The 16509-nt window shown below is 39.0% G+C and overlaps 2 protein-coding genes across 4 annotated transcripts in view; one reads left to right on the plus strand and one right to left on the minus strand.

Moving 5' to 3' along the window:
• dpysl3 (dihydropyrimidinase like 3) overlaps positions 1-7394 on the plus strand; it is a 51521-nt gene extending 44127 nt beyond the window's left edge. For 2 of the 3 annotated variants that reach the window (XM_022205078.2, XM_022205076.2), the window contains exons 13-14: positions 1767-1938; positions 5495-7394. In XM_022205078.2, the coding sequence (XP_022060770.2) occupies positions 1767-1938; positions 5495-5589 (267 nt within the window). In that variant the 3' untranslated portion in view covers positions 5590-7394. The remainder of the gene's footprint in view (positions 1-1766; positions 1939-5494) is intronic. The other variant, XM_051937489.1, reaches the window with a different exon arrangement.
• A 2964-nt stretch (positions 7395-10358) lies between these two features.
• stk32a (serine/threonine kinase 32A) overlaps positions 10359-16509 on the minus strand; it is a 75895-nt gene continuing 69744 nt past the window's right edge. Inside the window, exons 12-13 of the mRNA XM_022205079.2 lie at positions 14918-14982; positions 10359-12833 (exon numbers count right to left, since the gene is read on the minus strand). Of these exons, the coding sequence (XP_022060771.1) occupies positions 12716-12833; positions 14918-14982 (183 nt within the window). The 3' untranslated portion in view covers positions 10359-12715. The remainder of the gene's footprint in view (positions 12834-14917; positions 14983-16509) is intronic.

The raw sequence follows: 16509 nt of genomic DNA on the forward strand, positions 1-16509 counted from the left end.
AAACATGAGGGGGGAAGGGCAGGGAAACTTTTCAGACCTCTCGCGCAACGTCAGCTGGGATAGACTCCAGCCCCCTGCGAGCCTCCACTGGATGAAGTGTGTATAGATGATGGAGAAAGTGTCTTTTGTGTTTTAATTACATCTAAACACTAAGGAATTCTGATAATGCACTCAAGAACGATTAGGAAAAATAGGAGATTGTGGGAGTTAAGGCCTTCTGGACTCTAAGTGAAGAGATATGAGTTTTGGATGAAGCAGAAGTTAGGATGATGGAGGGAAAAAGGATGGAGGCAGTGAAGTGGGACGTGGGGGAGATACAGCAAGTCTGACATCACCCATTAAGGTTCAGCCACAGGGCACTGGCTGCGTTTGTCCACTGTAAAGGCCTTACAGCGAGGGTGGTCGAGGCTTTGACATCAAACAGTGAATTTGGATTACTCGTTCACAGAGACCCACCACATCTAGCAAAAGCATTACCAATGCTGTTAAAGTTCCAAAATCAGTCACAAATTCACATTTTACAATATTCATGTAAAACTCTTGAATCCAAAAGGTGTTCATGAATGTTGCTTTCATTACTAGAAAAGTGTGAAAGTTACAAACTTAAGGCTTATCATTTATTCATATGTTAATAATCTATTCATAATCATCAGAATCTGGGGGTTTTAGAGGGAATTTACTAGAAAATGACTTGCTGGTTACTTGACAGCAACGTCCTGACTCCAAAACTCCAGAAAGGAAGTCTTTATGCTAAGCTAAACTAACCAGCTACAGCCTCATATTTAGCGCGAAAGTGAAAAAATGGAAAATGTTTGTCTTATGTATTTCCTGAATTGATATTGGAAATAATAGAAATATTCAAAGTAACAATAGCAGGACTTGTGAGAATATAACAAGGGAAATAACACGATGCAAACTGTGCTGTTCTATTCAATTAACAAATTAAATTGAACTCTAAAAGATTCCAAAATTCAAGGTAAATTAGAGGAAATTTGTGCTTCTAGTAATTTTTAAAGATCAAAACCCAGAGAGCTACTTCCAACATTAGGCAGCTTTAAAAACAAAATAAGACTCATAGCTTCTCTTAGCTATTAATAATTAATTTGATGTAGGAGAAATGATCTCATTTAACCATTTGATTGATAGCAGCTCATATTTAAGCGGACCCTGCCTCCTGCTCTCCTGCCATCTTTCTTACAGCCTCTGAAATCTCATTGCCCAACAATTTCTTTATTAGCAGCTGGCTGCTGATGAGAAAGTGGAGCTGTAGAAACAGTGCGCTGTTTATCTTGGTAGCAGTCGCTGTTATGCTTTCTTCTCTCACAGATGTCTCTTTTTAACTCTTGACGGAGCTTCCAAGATTCCACTGAGTCACGCCACTGACAGACATACAGACAATGGCTTGTTCACCAGCAGCAGAAAGTTTCTACTTGATTTGAAAGCATATAAATACTGCATTTTGTGCCTTTTTCTGCTCTGGAAGGGTTTGATTGTGTGTATATGTTTGTGTGTGTGTGTGTGTATGGATGTGTAAATGTGGAACTGGTTCTTGGCAGGAAAAAGGCCGTCTGAAAAATGCATTTATAATTCAGATACAAGCAGTTGCACAAACAACCGTGTAATACAAACCATATGAGAACTTGGTTGCATTAAAATATAATCATGTCTTACTGCTATAACTTGTCGTTTCTTAATCTACCTCTTCCTTTGCTTCTTTATTTCCTTTTTCACCATCTTCCTGTCTGTTCTTTTTGTTTGCCCCATAGCTGGCTGTCCTGAGGGCAGTGCCCAGGGGAATGTACGACGGCCCAGTGTCTGAATTTTCCATGTCCCGTGGTGGTACTCCTTCAGCTTCGGCACGTACCTCCCCCACTAAACAGCCTGTCAGAAACCTGCACCAGTCTGGATTTAGTCTAGCAGGTAACCCTGCACCATGCGGTGAGCTCAGCTTCTTACTAGAACAACCACCCCTCCATCGTCCAGTCCTTCCTTTCTGTTGGTCTGCATTATTTACACTGTGTATACAAAGGAGCATGTGGTTCATCGGTTGGTCCAAGTTCTTGTCCTCCTTTTTCTCCCAACTCGGCTCGTTCTCGCTGTTAAGTCAGTTGTGGGTTTTAGCATGTGTTTGCATTTCATAAATGACGCACTCACAGCCGTTGGCAAAAAACCCTCAATTCCGTAGTAACCTAATAATCGCTCATTATCTCGGTTCATACTTTGTGATGTGCGCAATATGGCATGCCTTCATCCACAGTCTATCATACTTACTCTTCAAGTGACAATTTGTGTGTTTCTGCATGTTATAAAGTTGACTGCCGTAGTTCTTTTGAGTTTTAATTAGTTTAATTTATGTACGCAGTCAGTTTAAGTTGACTTTTCTTTTTTCTCTTTAGTGTGGTGACTTCAAGTTAACATGACCTCGAATTAAAACCATACAAGCCAATACTCCTCCATGATGTAAGCTACAGATGGGTGACAAATTAAAGGAAAAAAAAAACAACATAAAGTGTTTTAGTAAGGTTTTAGGTCACCATGTGCTACCAGAATGGTTTCGATGTGACCTGACATTGATTGTCCAACTCTACTGGAGGGATGAGCACCATTTTTCTAGAAGATATTCCCTCATTTGGTGTTTCCATGATGGTGGTGAAGGGTTCTGTCTAAACACATCTGCCATAGGAGACCGTAACATACAATTCACATCATTTTCATACCCCTTAAAATCATTCAGTGACCCCTCCTGCACTATGGATGCTCAACCTGGAAGAGAACACTCCAATCAGGATAAAAAAGTTTCACTATAGGGTGAAGGTGAAGTTGGACCCAAATAAGAACAACAAATTGAACCTAATAGCACAGGATTTTCCTTTAATTTGTCATCCATGTATTCATACACATAAGAGTTTATAGTACTTTGAGAATTTCTCAATTATTCATGTTATACTAAGCAAATGGTGGATTTTATTTCAATATACACTCAGTTGCCTCCTAATGAGGCACATGTGTAAAATCTAATGTTATCCAATGTGGCTATAAGACTACATTTACAAAGATAGTAATGTGTTTTGTTTCCCCTTAAGTTTCCCCTTAACTTTTCACTTAACTTTTTCCTGTCAGCGAGATATCAAATCAGTAACATTTATTATAGTACCTGGCACTACTGTTGAACTTAATTGGATTACATCGGGAGGTCTTCCCAATGCTGAGCTCAGCCCACAAGTATATTATAAACACATTACAATATAAAGCCATCCAGCATAACACCAACAAGCACAACCTCAGTAAAATAAAGTGCATTTGAATTAACACTTCTTAGAATGTTAAAAAAAGACCATTACAAGCTTCGTAAAGCTGCAGTATGTGGCTGAGTGGTTTTACTGGATCGTGTTAGATTATAGGCATTCCTTGTAAAATGATCAGGGTGTATATGGAAAATGTGTTTATGCTCTTTCAGTAGTTTTATATTACTAACTCAGTTAAATGATTCATTCTCTTCAGTGATTCATCCCTAAAAAATGCCATCTAATCGAGAGCCTCTGATATAGTGCTTCACACCTCTCAGATAAAACACTTCTGAGGGCTCTTTAGGACACTCTGACCTCTAACTACAGCCTCCTTCATACATTAATCCACAAAAGGAAATGAAGTTTTCCCCACAGTTGCACTTTTTTTTTTGTTAAATTTATGCCGGTTATGAGTTTTGGCTCGAGGCCTAAAACGGCCCCAGTCCAGGCATCTGGACATAGTCTGTTATGAAGAAGGCCTATCAGATGTGAGAGATCACAACAGTTTGACATCTGTTCCATCGTGCTGAGTGGCAGTCTGATTGTGCCCGTATGTCAGGTTAGCAGTGGATTAAATCAGATTCAGAGAACAAATGTGAGAAATTGTTTCTGTCAAGCTACCAAACAGTGACCGTTCATACACGTGGTAAACTCAAAGACCATAGTCAGTGTTTCCACTGGTTTACAGAGCAACCATTGCTAATTCTGTCCACCCTGACAGACTAAATGTGTCCATGTGTAACCTTAAAGCAGCAGGAGCAGCCCTGCGTAACCCGGCCAGCTGTATTCCCACAGTACTAGCAGTCTGTAAATATATACGCTGCTTTTAATAGGTGATAACTCATTTTGAAAGAAAAGGCTTTGGCTGTAACATGTAACCTGTCTGTACAAGTGAGTGCTGATGTGTGATACCTCAGTGATGAAAAAAACCAAAGTGACCTCCGCTGGAAAGAATTTCCAAATTTGAGTACATGAATTTAGAGGGGAGTAAAGGCTGCTCCTGGTTTCCCAGGCTGTATAAAAGCCCTACGGTCTATGTGCGTATTCCTGTGTGTGTGCATACTCTACGAATGAGTCCGTCTCTTATCTGTTCTCGTTTTTCCACGGCTGCCACCTGCTGAGTTGATTTACTTGTCTGGAAGGAGATGGGAAGGATTGTTTGCTTGTGTCATCGTCTGACATCATTTGACTTTCCATTTATAGACATAGTGATGATTTGTTGCAGCAGACGCCGCGCCTCATCCTTTAGAAACGCCATTCTTTATGTGTAACTCCGGTATTTTCTGTTAATCTTACAGGATCTGCTGAAATCTGCATTCCCGTGTCACCGCAGTGACACATACCATATGTCAGACATAATAATGTGTCTTGAAAAACCTCTAGTGCCTGGAAAGTAATAATGTTAGTGTATGACAATAATTTGTGTGCTATGAAGGCATAAAAGCTGTTCTGTGTGGCAGAAACAAATACCAGTGCTGGTTTCCAGAGGAGGGCACAGTATAGGCTGTGCATACTTAATCTGTCATGTGATGTCAGATTCTAATTTTCTATAACAAATGGCCTTATGTAGTCACAGCAAGAAACGCTATAAACACTATCTCCCCTTGTATAACCCTCTTCTTAATATAATACTTTATTTGTGCTGCAGCAATTTCTCCCACCGTGGTGTGTGTATGAATGTGCCAAGTGAAACTCATCTGATATGGTAGCAAGGTTTACATTTAACCGAGTAATTGATGCAAATGAATTGAGTTAAGTTCATTTAAATCAGTTTGTCCCCTCTGCCCTATGATAAATATTTACCCTGTGTGATGTATTCGCACAGTTTTGACAGAAATTTGAGTTTTAAGAGGTTGCATAATTCAAAATAGACACCTATCCACACAAACATATGCAGCACGCTTCGCTTCACCATGAACTAATTACCATAAACATGTGGATCTCATGTAGAATTGGAGGCTTTGTATGGAAATCCATCCCTTTTCTCTATTACTTATCACTGTGTCCCCCTGCAAACGCACGTAATTTATGGAAATCCGATTAGTTTGTGTTTAAAATCTTATTGTACCAACAAGAAACCTCTGTCTCTCTTTAATTCTCTCTTCCCTGGTTTTCAGTTTGCCCCCTTCACCACCAGCGCATGGTGCCATTTGGACCCTTTCCATGCAACTCTCTTTATCTTTCTCCCCCTTTCTCCCTTCATCCAGGCCCCCCCACCCCAGACGAAGTCCCCATCAGGCCTGCTGGACGGCGTATCGTAGTGCCCCCTGGTGGCCGTTCCAACATCACATCTCTCAGTTAAACGGCAGGAAGACGAAGGGGACGCATTCAGAAAAACGACAACAGCCAGAGTGCAGGATGGAGGGGGAGGGAAGGAGGGAGGGGAAATAGGGGAAGGGAGGGGAGGGAGGGAGGAGGAAGAGATGAGTTAAACCACGATTAGTTAAAATTAAAGAAAAAAATAAAATAAAAATAAGCAAAACACTGAATCCTCATGCCTTACCTGTCAGAATGCTACTATACTCAGATGAGAATAGCATCCCTTTTTCCTGGGGGAAATTGGACCATAGTCGAGTGGTTTGGAATTGCTACTAAAGGATACAATTTCTACCAAAGCACATTACACATGACCAGTCTTAGCCTCACTTTCTCTCTCAGCAGAATACACTACGCCTACAGGGGAAACACGCTCACTTGGTGCTTTGGCGATGAGAAAATACACTAGTACAACTTCATACCATCACAAGAAAATGAGAAGAAAAAAAAAACAACTCAAAGGAAAACGGATTCTGCTTTTCTCAGATTGATGCTATGGTTCTTTCATCCTGTTTGGCTTTCAATGTCACCCCCCCTTCCTTTTTCAGTAGCCTGCTTTCTCCATAGACAGCGAAACATAACACTAGATCCCACATTAGCCATGTATTATCATGCAGTACCATTGGTTTAGCTCTAGGTGGCATTGTATATATGGTAGATGTAATGTAGCTTTGTGAATGATGTTGTTGCAGCCTGTTTGGGTTCACTGGACCAAGTTAACGAAAGGTATTTATCGTATCTGAGAGCAGGAGTGCTGTCGGACGTGGAGCTGCATGGGCCGCATTAGCTTGGGTGACGTGATCCGTGGTCCTTCTGCCCTTCTGCTCTGAGGCGTCTGATAAATACCGTCCCCCATGGTATATTGTACTGATTATTGATGTTTAAAAAAAAGGAACACAGATACATCTGCTTAAAGATTTTGCGAAGACAAAAAGAATAGAAATAAATATTTGAAAGGATTTTACTATTCTTTATCCCCAAAGTTTTTATGTCGGCTTTTATTTCCTGCACTTTGTCATCGCTGTATTAAAAGAACATTGTGAGAAACTGTCCTTTTCATTCGCTCGTATCTTACTGGCTGCTCCTATAATCCTAAAATCATCTTCAGAAGGAGAATATCAGAGAAAGGAAAACCGTATGATCGCAATTAGAACTTGCGGCTCGACCGCAACTTGTAACGGAGAGCTTTGCAACTGGGGGCCGCTCCAAAAAAGAAAACAAAAATTGATCCAATGAAATTATTAAGTAACACAAACCTGCTTTCAGATAACAGCACTTCACCTCTGGCTTTTACTTTTTCCATTCCTGACCAGCTTTTAGGACAAGTGGACGACCATCATGCCCTTGTCATCCTAACATAGCCCTCTAACGCAATGCTCAACGCGTTCAACACCAGCCTGAGTGTAACTGAGCCCAGTTCAGCTCACCTGAATTCTCTGGATCAGATTGTGTTGGGGGGGTACTAGAGCTCTTTTTTACGTCTCTGCTGTTTCCTGATAAGGCAGAGGATTGTGGTGCATTAAGGGAAGCTTTTATTCTGTTGCAGCCCCATTGTGGGGGAGGGAGGGGAAGAGATGGTGTTTTTTTATTTGACAGACTGAGGCAGGCACACGTGGTGGTTTGTTGTATTTATGTTAGTTTGACAACCTTTGTTACTGTTTTTATGTTGTTTCTTTTGTTTTTTTGTTGTTTTTTTTTACTGTTGGATCAAAACCCAGAAATGGCCGGTCAAAAATAAGGTGTGGTGTGGAAGTATGATTTGTTTCCTGAATAAACATGAGTTGCAACTTACTGATGGACATCTTGTCTTTTATATTATTTCACATCAACATGTATGCATCAGATTAGACATAAACATGCAATAAATGCATATGAAAATAATATTTGTTACTGTAAGTGGAGAGGTTTTAATTGACTTGAATGTTACTTGTCTGGTAAAAATTAAATTATTCATGAGTACATATCAACAGTTTGAGCCTATATATGATATATACACATAAGGTTGTTCCGTCTGTTTGTTCAGACATTGTGAATATAAGTACAGACGTTCTGCTCCCAACCAGGGCCAACGTTGCAATATCAGGCTACTAATTTCCCTACATTAGCTAAAACTGAAAGAAACTTTTATTTCTGCATCATTTGCATCCTACAACAACATCTGAAAGGTTAAATATATCTGTAACAAGCTTTTGAAACAAAGAGCAAACCTTTCAACCATTTTGGCGTTCGACGTCTTCCAAAAAGCAATGTGTGGTCGTGTTCACATTTTAGATGCTTAGCGACTCAACCAAATAAGCAGCATTGGTTAACTTCAATCAGTGTTCAAATGATCCAATATGTCACCAAAAACACAAAGATGACAGAAAACACGATAAGTCTTTATTAATCACACTTTTAGAAAATTTACAGTGCTACAGCAGCAAAAAGATTGAGCAAACGTATAGGGAACATCAGTTCAAAATGAAAGTACCATAAATAGACATAAGTACTGATTCTTCAAATTGTGGATATTTGGATATTACATAGAAGAAGAGAAAACTAATAGATGTGAAAGAAAAACCCACATTGCACTTATAAATGGTATCGTATAGATTCTTCCATTAGTAAAAATGCTGATGTTATTCTTTTGTTAATCATATTGACCCCTTATTTATCAGGTGTGACTATGCACAAAACTGTATACAGTCTGTTCAAAATATCTTTACTTGCAGCAGCTGCAATAGTAAGATGCTGCTTTCACACTGATGCTTCAGCATTATTGAACTAATGATGCTGTATACAATAATAAACCAGTCAGAGGAACAACTTATTTGAATACTTTAACTATATTTAGCCTCTTATATCTACGTATCTTCATTAGCAGCAGTACTTTTACATTGATAACTTTCTCCCAATTAAGATACCCCAGTAAGCAGCTGATTGGTTAAGATTCAGGAAGGATGTCAGGACAAGCCAATCAGAGGCAGAGTAGGGTGAGTCATGTGACCACAGACGCACAGCCAGTGACACAGCACGTTCACCACTACGACAGACGTCCGTCTCTCTCCCGCAGTGTTTAATTTCAGCTGTCAGTGAGAAAAAACGAAAAAAACAACAGAAACACGGAAAGATTTACCTTCGACACACACCTAAGATATAAATGACGGAGGACAGGTAACGAGAAGTACAGAAAGAGAGAAATACTTAAGCCGAACCTCCTGCGGACTGAAAAGACGTCTACTTCTTTAAATTAAAGTTAGCCAGATACAGGAAGAGAGACAGAAAAAATGAGATAAACAACAATATAGCAAATACTAATAACTATAGAGTCCTACATTTTTTCCAAAAGCTGAAAGTCTAAATACACAATGTTACCTGCATGTCCCAGAGAAAGCTGTTGCTATTCAGAAGGTTGGTGTTTTGGCATTTAGCTCATTATATCCACCTCTAGTCATTGTGAAGCAGTTGACATTTACCACAGGCTCCTAATCGTCTATTAAACCCTGTCTATTAAAGTGTTTAACAGTAGGTTTGCATAAACTCAAGAATATTTAGGTGTTTTTTTTGTTATTATTTCAGAGAGGAATGGACTGTGAGATGAAAGTACGAAGTCATGCACACAACAGGACAGTTTGGGGGAAAGTGAAAAGGTGAGTCATATTTCTTCTCTCTCAGCGCTTCTTTCTCCATCACAACTTTGGTCATGATTTCCTCAGTAGTGCATTACATATATGACACTTTATGTTAATTTGGCATGTTGGTGTGAAGGAAATAAACAGTGAAAATTGCAGAATTAAGTATTTTGTGTGGATAAAATGTGCTGAAATTTGTCCAACCAGTTCCATTAAATGATTTAATGCGGGTTTGCACTCTCAAACTAACTTTGGTAGATCCACCAAAGACTGCAAAGTCCTGCATAGATTGCAAAATGCTGAGTAAATACCTCACTGTAATCATGTCAGAAGGCAGAGATGGTGATCATAAAGTGCCGACTATGTATGGACAAACAGATAAGTCAGCAATCTCAGTCTAAACACGAGTGTGTGGTGGCTGCACCTTAATGTTGTGGGCTGCAAAGTGAGGAAGTGTGCACATTACAGTAGTTGTTTTTATCCCCCCCTTTTCCTTTCATAAATAAGATCTTAAATCTTTGTGAGTATAACTGCGACAGCAAATATTTTCTACATTTATTTGATATATCGAGCTTTACTGCTTATCAGTGGTGATGTCAGGCAGATCAGGGGAGCATTTATCAACTGAAAATCTCTCCCCCAGATCAGCCAATAATGTAGAAAAGCGCTGCCTCAGCTCGGTCTGCTGTGGAGGAACGAAAGCTCTTTACCTTCAAGATGACCTAGAGGAGTCGTCGTCTCAGATTTGTAAAGTGCAGATGTGTGTGTGTTAGAAAGAGGGAGTAGGAAAACATACAGTGCATATCAGGTGCTGAGGGTGCATTACAAGTGAAGGCAATGAAGTCTGTATTGGAAAAGCACAGAAGAAGAGAGTATTTAACCCTTTACTGACTTAGACCTGGTTCATGTCATGTTGTTTCTTGCCCCCTTTGATGGTGTTATAATTTTGCATTTCAATCATAAGTATTCATACAGAGACTTTACAATCCTTAGTCTTTAGTTGTAGTACTAATCAATCAACACTAGAGGGCAGCGGTATATTTAAGTTAGAAGAAAGCCAACTGCATGTCCAAGTTTCACCAATTTTGTGGTAAACCATGGTAACTCAGAAATCAAGTGAAATAAAACACAAGGCGTAGTCAGGTTGTTTCAGAAAAAGAAAGTTATTATTTAAGGCACACCTTAATAGTTTGCAACGTCATCACATTTGATTACAATAAACACACAGTGACAACTGAAGGACAACAAAACCTTAAGAGGGTGAGATTCACAGGTGTTAAACAAGTGTGTTCCCATACTAACTTTTTGTTGGAAAAACTGTTCTGCCTGGTTCAAATACTATTTGTGAGTGATTTTCTTTTTAACTTTTACCGTAACAGAGGTTTACCATTCAGTAATTTGATGCCATTAACCCAGCCTCTAATTCATGCAAACAAGTTAACAATCACCATTAACAAATATTATTTACTCCAGGTATTCCTAGCATTAGTCCATCCATTTAACTACCCCACTATGTCTTACAACTTATACAGGAAACCACCTTTGGATCTGTAAAATTACATCAACGACAACAACGGCAACAACAACACAAAGGTAAGTCAAAACGTTGTACCAATGTTCATTAGAAAAGTGCCAACAGTAGTGAATTTAGAGTGAAATATGCCTTAAATGTTACTACGAGAGATCGTAGGCTTGAAAGGATTGAGTCATATTGCAGCTAGATAAGATCAAGGTCAATAGAAATCACACTTTACTGAGTGACGATGGAACAAAAAGCTCAGGTTTCTACTACATACAGTTAAGGGAAGCAGCTGTGTGCCGTATCTGTGGTGTAAGGCATCCCTCTGTGAGCTTCAGAGGCAGGTGTGGTTTCTTGGATGCGGTTTTGAACAAGTTTATAGCAAATCTCATCGTGCGAATGAGGGTTTTTGTCTTGTATTTGTTTGTCTGGTGCAGAATTTCAGTTTCCTAAACACCATCTGCACAAAATGCTGTTGCAGAGACCGATTGCAAATTGTATTCTTCTGCTATGGGAGCAATTAATAGCAAATACGACTTCACAGACTTATCTGGTGGCACAAATGTAATTGGTTTTATCCAGCACAAAAGAGGAAGGACATAAAAAAAAATCGGACAAAAACAAACTTCAGTGCGGACACTAACAGAAGAATTAATCTTATCTAGGAGTCGGCTTAATCCGCGTCTATAAAACCATCTCTAAGGGAACAAGTATCCACTCACAGCTTTAGATTTTTTTTTGTCTCTCTGTGCATAAATGCTACACTTTATGAAGAAGCATGTGCAAAGCAAGGTTCAGTGCAGAACATATAACATCTACCATCTACCTTTTCTATGTTTTCGTAGCTAGAAACCTCTATTTGAAAACCCAGTTGATCATTTGCAGATCGAGGCAAACATTAGTCCAAAATGTCAGTTTTTTTTTCATCAGAATGCCCACACACTTGGTGTAACTAAACAGCTCCTTATAAACCTGCAAGGTCACGAATGGACCTTGAAGCTTAAGCTTGAAAGCCGATGTTTGGTAGCTGCATTTAAACCCTAGTTGTGTCTCGGCTTAAGAAAACTTGCTGCAGGTTTTGCCTACATCTGCTACTGATGAAACTGGGACATCACACCAAATACTGCAAATCTACCGTCTTTATTAGCTTAACTAACAAAGCTAAGCATCACTACAACCATGGATCTGCCGCTATGATAAAATGAGCCGTTCATGCTCAAGCCTGCGGTATGGCTCTATAAATTCTACCTTGGAGGAATCCATTGTTGCTGTTTTAAAAACAAAGGCCTTGTTTTTGTGGTATTAAGCTCTCCGTTTGAATGTTTTGTACTCTTAGTGTCGTGCTCATTTCCAGATCACATGGAACAAAGCCGTCCACTCAAGCGTTCTTCAATATATGTTGCCAGCCAAAGTCCTCGTGATTGCCAATTTTTGCTAAGTCACTTTCCATGTTGCACTGCTGAACCGTGTTACGTTTAAATAACCGTAATTAACCAGAGTGTCCTGCCCTTACAGCAGCAGCAGCAGTAGCAGCAGTAGTGTGTAGCTTTTAACCATGGCTGACCAGCTGAACAGGTGTGGCATTGTCTTCGTTTTGGCAGGGAAATGATTTCCTTTTCACTTCAGCAGGCTGCCCAGAGTCGAGGCTGAGCAGACATTAGAGCACCAGAGTGATGTAAGGAGGCATGACATGAGTGACGCTCTGCTGAGAGCCATTCTTCGTCGTGACAGGGAAGCAAAAAAGCATAGCTCTGGCATGGCTGCTGCTCCAGGAGTCCATTTTTTTACCCCTGCAGCGCTGGAGTTCTTGATATTGTGGGTTTTTTGTGAGTAAACGGTGATGCACAAGTGCATACAGTGCTGCATTGGTGTTTGTATAGATGTAGTGGTGCCTGTGCTGGTGAGACAGCAGGTGTGTGAGTGTAAATTGCTGATAAATAAGCTGTGATGGAGGATTAAGTGGGGATGTTGGGTAATGAGAGCTATCCTGATAAGTAGGCAGCTGGCTCAACATTGTTGTTCTGTCCATCTTCTATGGCCTTGTTCTTCTCAGTTGTGGACAGCTCAGAGGACTCAGAGTCCACCACAGCTATTCTTGACCTGTTGAGTAAATAGCATTTCTTATTAACAGCTAAATAAGAAACAAAATCACATTAAAATTCAACAAATTTTTCAAATTGTATACATTTTTGTCATGTTTATTCATTGTCATTCCCCTTCTGTGTGTAGCCTCTGGCCATAAGATGTAATTTAAATTCCACTAACATTTTATGATTTTACCAATCCTATTATGGCCTAATTTAGCAGCTCATTTTGCTAACATTTTCTAATTTATTTGAAGTGCAGCTTCAATTAGGCAAATATAACAGCTAATGTTACCAATATTTTATGATCTATCTTAAATTCTGCCCAGTGATGGTGAAAATGAGCTATAATTTTAGATTATTTTTTTTCAGTTTACCTTAATATCGGTCCTGTCAGAACCACAGATAGGAGTGTTATTAGCATTTTATCATTATACCTTGACCTTTGACCTGTTGTGACGTTTTTCCTGCTTGTATATTGTTAAGCTATACTTCATAGTGACAAATAGAACTTCATGTGTGTCAACTCTACCTTAAGTCCCACTAAATGAAAAATTAATTTAAAAAATGTTTCTTTCTAAAACTGATGAAACAAATGCTATTGTACATTATTGAAATTTAATAACTTGTTTGTTTTCAATTTGTTTTGTACCAATTTATTCGTTTGGCTCTCCGTCTTTTGTTCCTCTGTTATTCCAAAGACAGTCTGTTCTTTGCATGTTGATCACCTCTTTTCACTGTGAATAATTTCATCTCGTATTAACCCTGTGAACCCCAGAACCTGCCAAACGGTTTGAAAGGCTTGCTATCTTTTTAAAAATCACCAGAATTACACTATTTACGAATGCCAGAAACTGTAGAAACAGGAAGAATTGTCAGATTTTCAACTTTCTGTCAATCGTTGAACCATTCCTTCTGGAAAATAGACCAAACCTATGATTTAAATCCTGATATTTCACTTTACTGTGGGCAGTCTAAGACACACCTGTGCACTAATCATGGTGTCTAATCAGCATCTTGATATGGCACACCTGTGAGGTGGGATGGATTATCTCAGCAAAGGAGAAGTGCTCACTGTCACAAGTTTAGACAGATTTGTCAACAATATTTGAGAGAAATGGTGATATTGTCTATGTGGAAAAAGTTTTAGATCTTTGAGTTCATCTCATAAAAAATGGGAGCAAAAACAAAAGTGTTGCGTTTATATTTTTGTTGAGTGTAGTTACCGTGTTTTTCCACTATTGGTCATACCTGTGGGCACTTGGGAAAATGTTGGACATATTGAATCTTGTTTTTACCCTCAGTATTTGTAAAAGATTAAAATAAAAAAAAATACATATATTAAGCATGTTGGTCAGCCATGCTAAGTAATTTTAAATGTATATAGCCCCAGGCAAGCTGATCTATATGAAACAAATAATCTTACTCATGTCTTTCAGTGGAAGGACATCCCATGTCCAGCTATTTTCCTCACCCTAATTTTCCACAGACTTGAATATGCATCTGGTAAGCCGTTTTGTTTGACTTCGACAGATTACAACAGACACTCATCTTACTAAACATCTTCTTTAATGTTATAATTCTGTGCTGTTATTGTCTTGGCTCCTCCTAAACATTGCACCTGTTTTAACATTTACTCATGAAAATTGATTCAAATTAATGGTGAATTAATCCTTCACTTGTCTTTAATTTATGCAGGTGTCTGTTTACTTCTAGAAACCTCTAATTCTCATACATATATAGCCAACATGGGGTGGACACTCTCTCTGCCTGTCGCCATCTTTCTGCCTTAATGACACACCCACATGCAGCGTATGGGCCAGCTCTTCTGCCTCAGATAGGTACTTTGCTGTCCTTTCACACCATCCTACATGGTGACAGCAGCCAGCACGGAAAACAGTATTTTTTTTCTTTAAAACTATGCGTGGTTGCGGTCTACAAACTGCATAATATTTTATCAACTGCATATCCGATCCACCAAACTGAGTATTCATTAAAGATTGCAAGAGAGCATTAATTATTTAAATTCGACCTATTTTGAAAACGAATCATTACCTTTTAAAATGTACAAGTGTAGGATGGGTAATAGAGTTTACTTACTTTTCTCTGTTGAAGACAATGAAGTCTCTCTGGACGTTATCCAAACGCTGCTGCAACTGGCCATTCTGAGGGAGAAACAAACACAAAGCAATACTCAACAATCATTGATTATTTTACTCAGTTTCTGAACTAATTACATTAAATACACAGAAAATTGTTTTGGGTCAATATATAATTGCCGAACTTTTTGTAACATAGTTGACAGGTGTCATAGTTGACATTCTTGCCGTTTTCAGGCTTAAAATCAACATGGCCGCCTGTAACCAAACACCACATGGCATTTTTACAGAGAGATTCTTCCACAATATTACATATACAATTGAGTTTAATACTTTATATTAAATGACTCAGAAAGCCTTGGAGTCTTGCCAGTCTTTTCTTCAGGAGGAAATGACATCATATAGAGCAGGTCATGTGATCTGGAATTAACACACTTCTTTGAGAGGTGTTTTTGTAACGGGTAACTTAGTTGAAAGTGATTTCTCGGACACAGATACAATTAGTTATTTTTCTTATAAAACTTGATATATTACCAAAAAAGAAATATCTGTCATGATTACCTCAACCTAATAAAAAGAACACAATCAAAACATTTTTTGAATGAGCTCATTTTAATGTTGTTTCGCTAATTAGGAGGTCGGTTATTTAGTTGACATTTTAGTGACGTTGAGTCATTTTTTATTAAGAAGTGATTTTTTTCATAATGAATAATTATGTAATTTTTAAAGACATGATCATAATGAACATAAAAAACATGATTTTTTTTTTTACTTTAAATAAAAATGTATGTAAGATATATCCCATGGACTTCAAAAGTCCCTCAATAATACATTGACACTTTTTAATCGGTTACAGACTACTCCGGCTTTGTAGTACCTGCTGGCATTCAGGACCTCATATACAGTATAGTGTAAAATATTCACTGCATAAACTACACTCCTCCTGTTACTTTCTTCTCCTTTATTAAGATGCTGGTTGGAGGAATTGACCTAACTTTAGAGGACACTTGTGTTCTGATGTCTCCACCTGCTTTCTACATATCTGGCCCACTTAATCATGTGTCATGCCAGGCTGTCCTCACACTGCTGTAGTGCCAATACAACTAGACAGGTGCTTTCTCACTCTCCGGAGGAGGCAATGAGGAGGCCGATTATAGAGATACATCATTATTTTGACACTATGTATGTGTGTGTGTGACAAAGGCAAACTAGCAGAAACGAAATATCACAAAAGAACGGAGAAAAAATGCTCGTCTCGCAACCTAAATGTAACTCCTTAAACAATATTAACCCTTAACAAATGCTTTAACTCAACACCGGCCCCTTGGGAACTTTGTAGGATTTCCTAAGCATCTTAATTATCAGGGCATCTAAGGGCAAGCAGCACTCATCCTCAATGAAAGGATCAAACATGAGGTCCCACGGGCACAAACGAACATGTGCAGCTTCCCCTCAAAGCTCAGTCAAATTGGCCCTCAAAACTCCGAAACGGCTGACTTCCTGCCCAGAGCTGTCAGTCACACGGCCCAGCAGAGAGGTTCTGTACAGGTGCTGCCACAGCAGGAGAGCAGCCACTGGCATCCAAAAGCCATC

Source organism: Acanthochromis polyacanthus, chromosome 17 (assembly GCF_021347895.1).
Source record: "Acanthochromis polyacanthus isolate Apoly-LR-REF ecotype Palm Island chromosome 17, KAUST_Apoly_ChrSc, whole genome shotgun sequence".
NCBI classification, from domain to species: domain Eukaryota; kingdom Metazoa; phylum Chordata; class Actinopteri; family Pomacentridae; genus Acanthochromis; species Acanthochromis polyacanthus.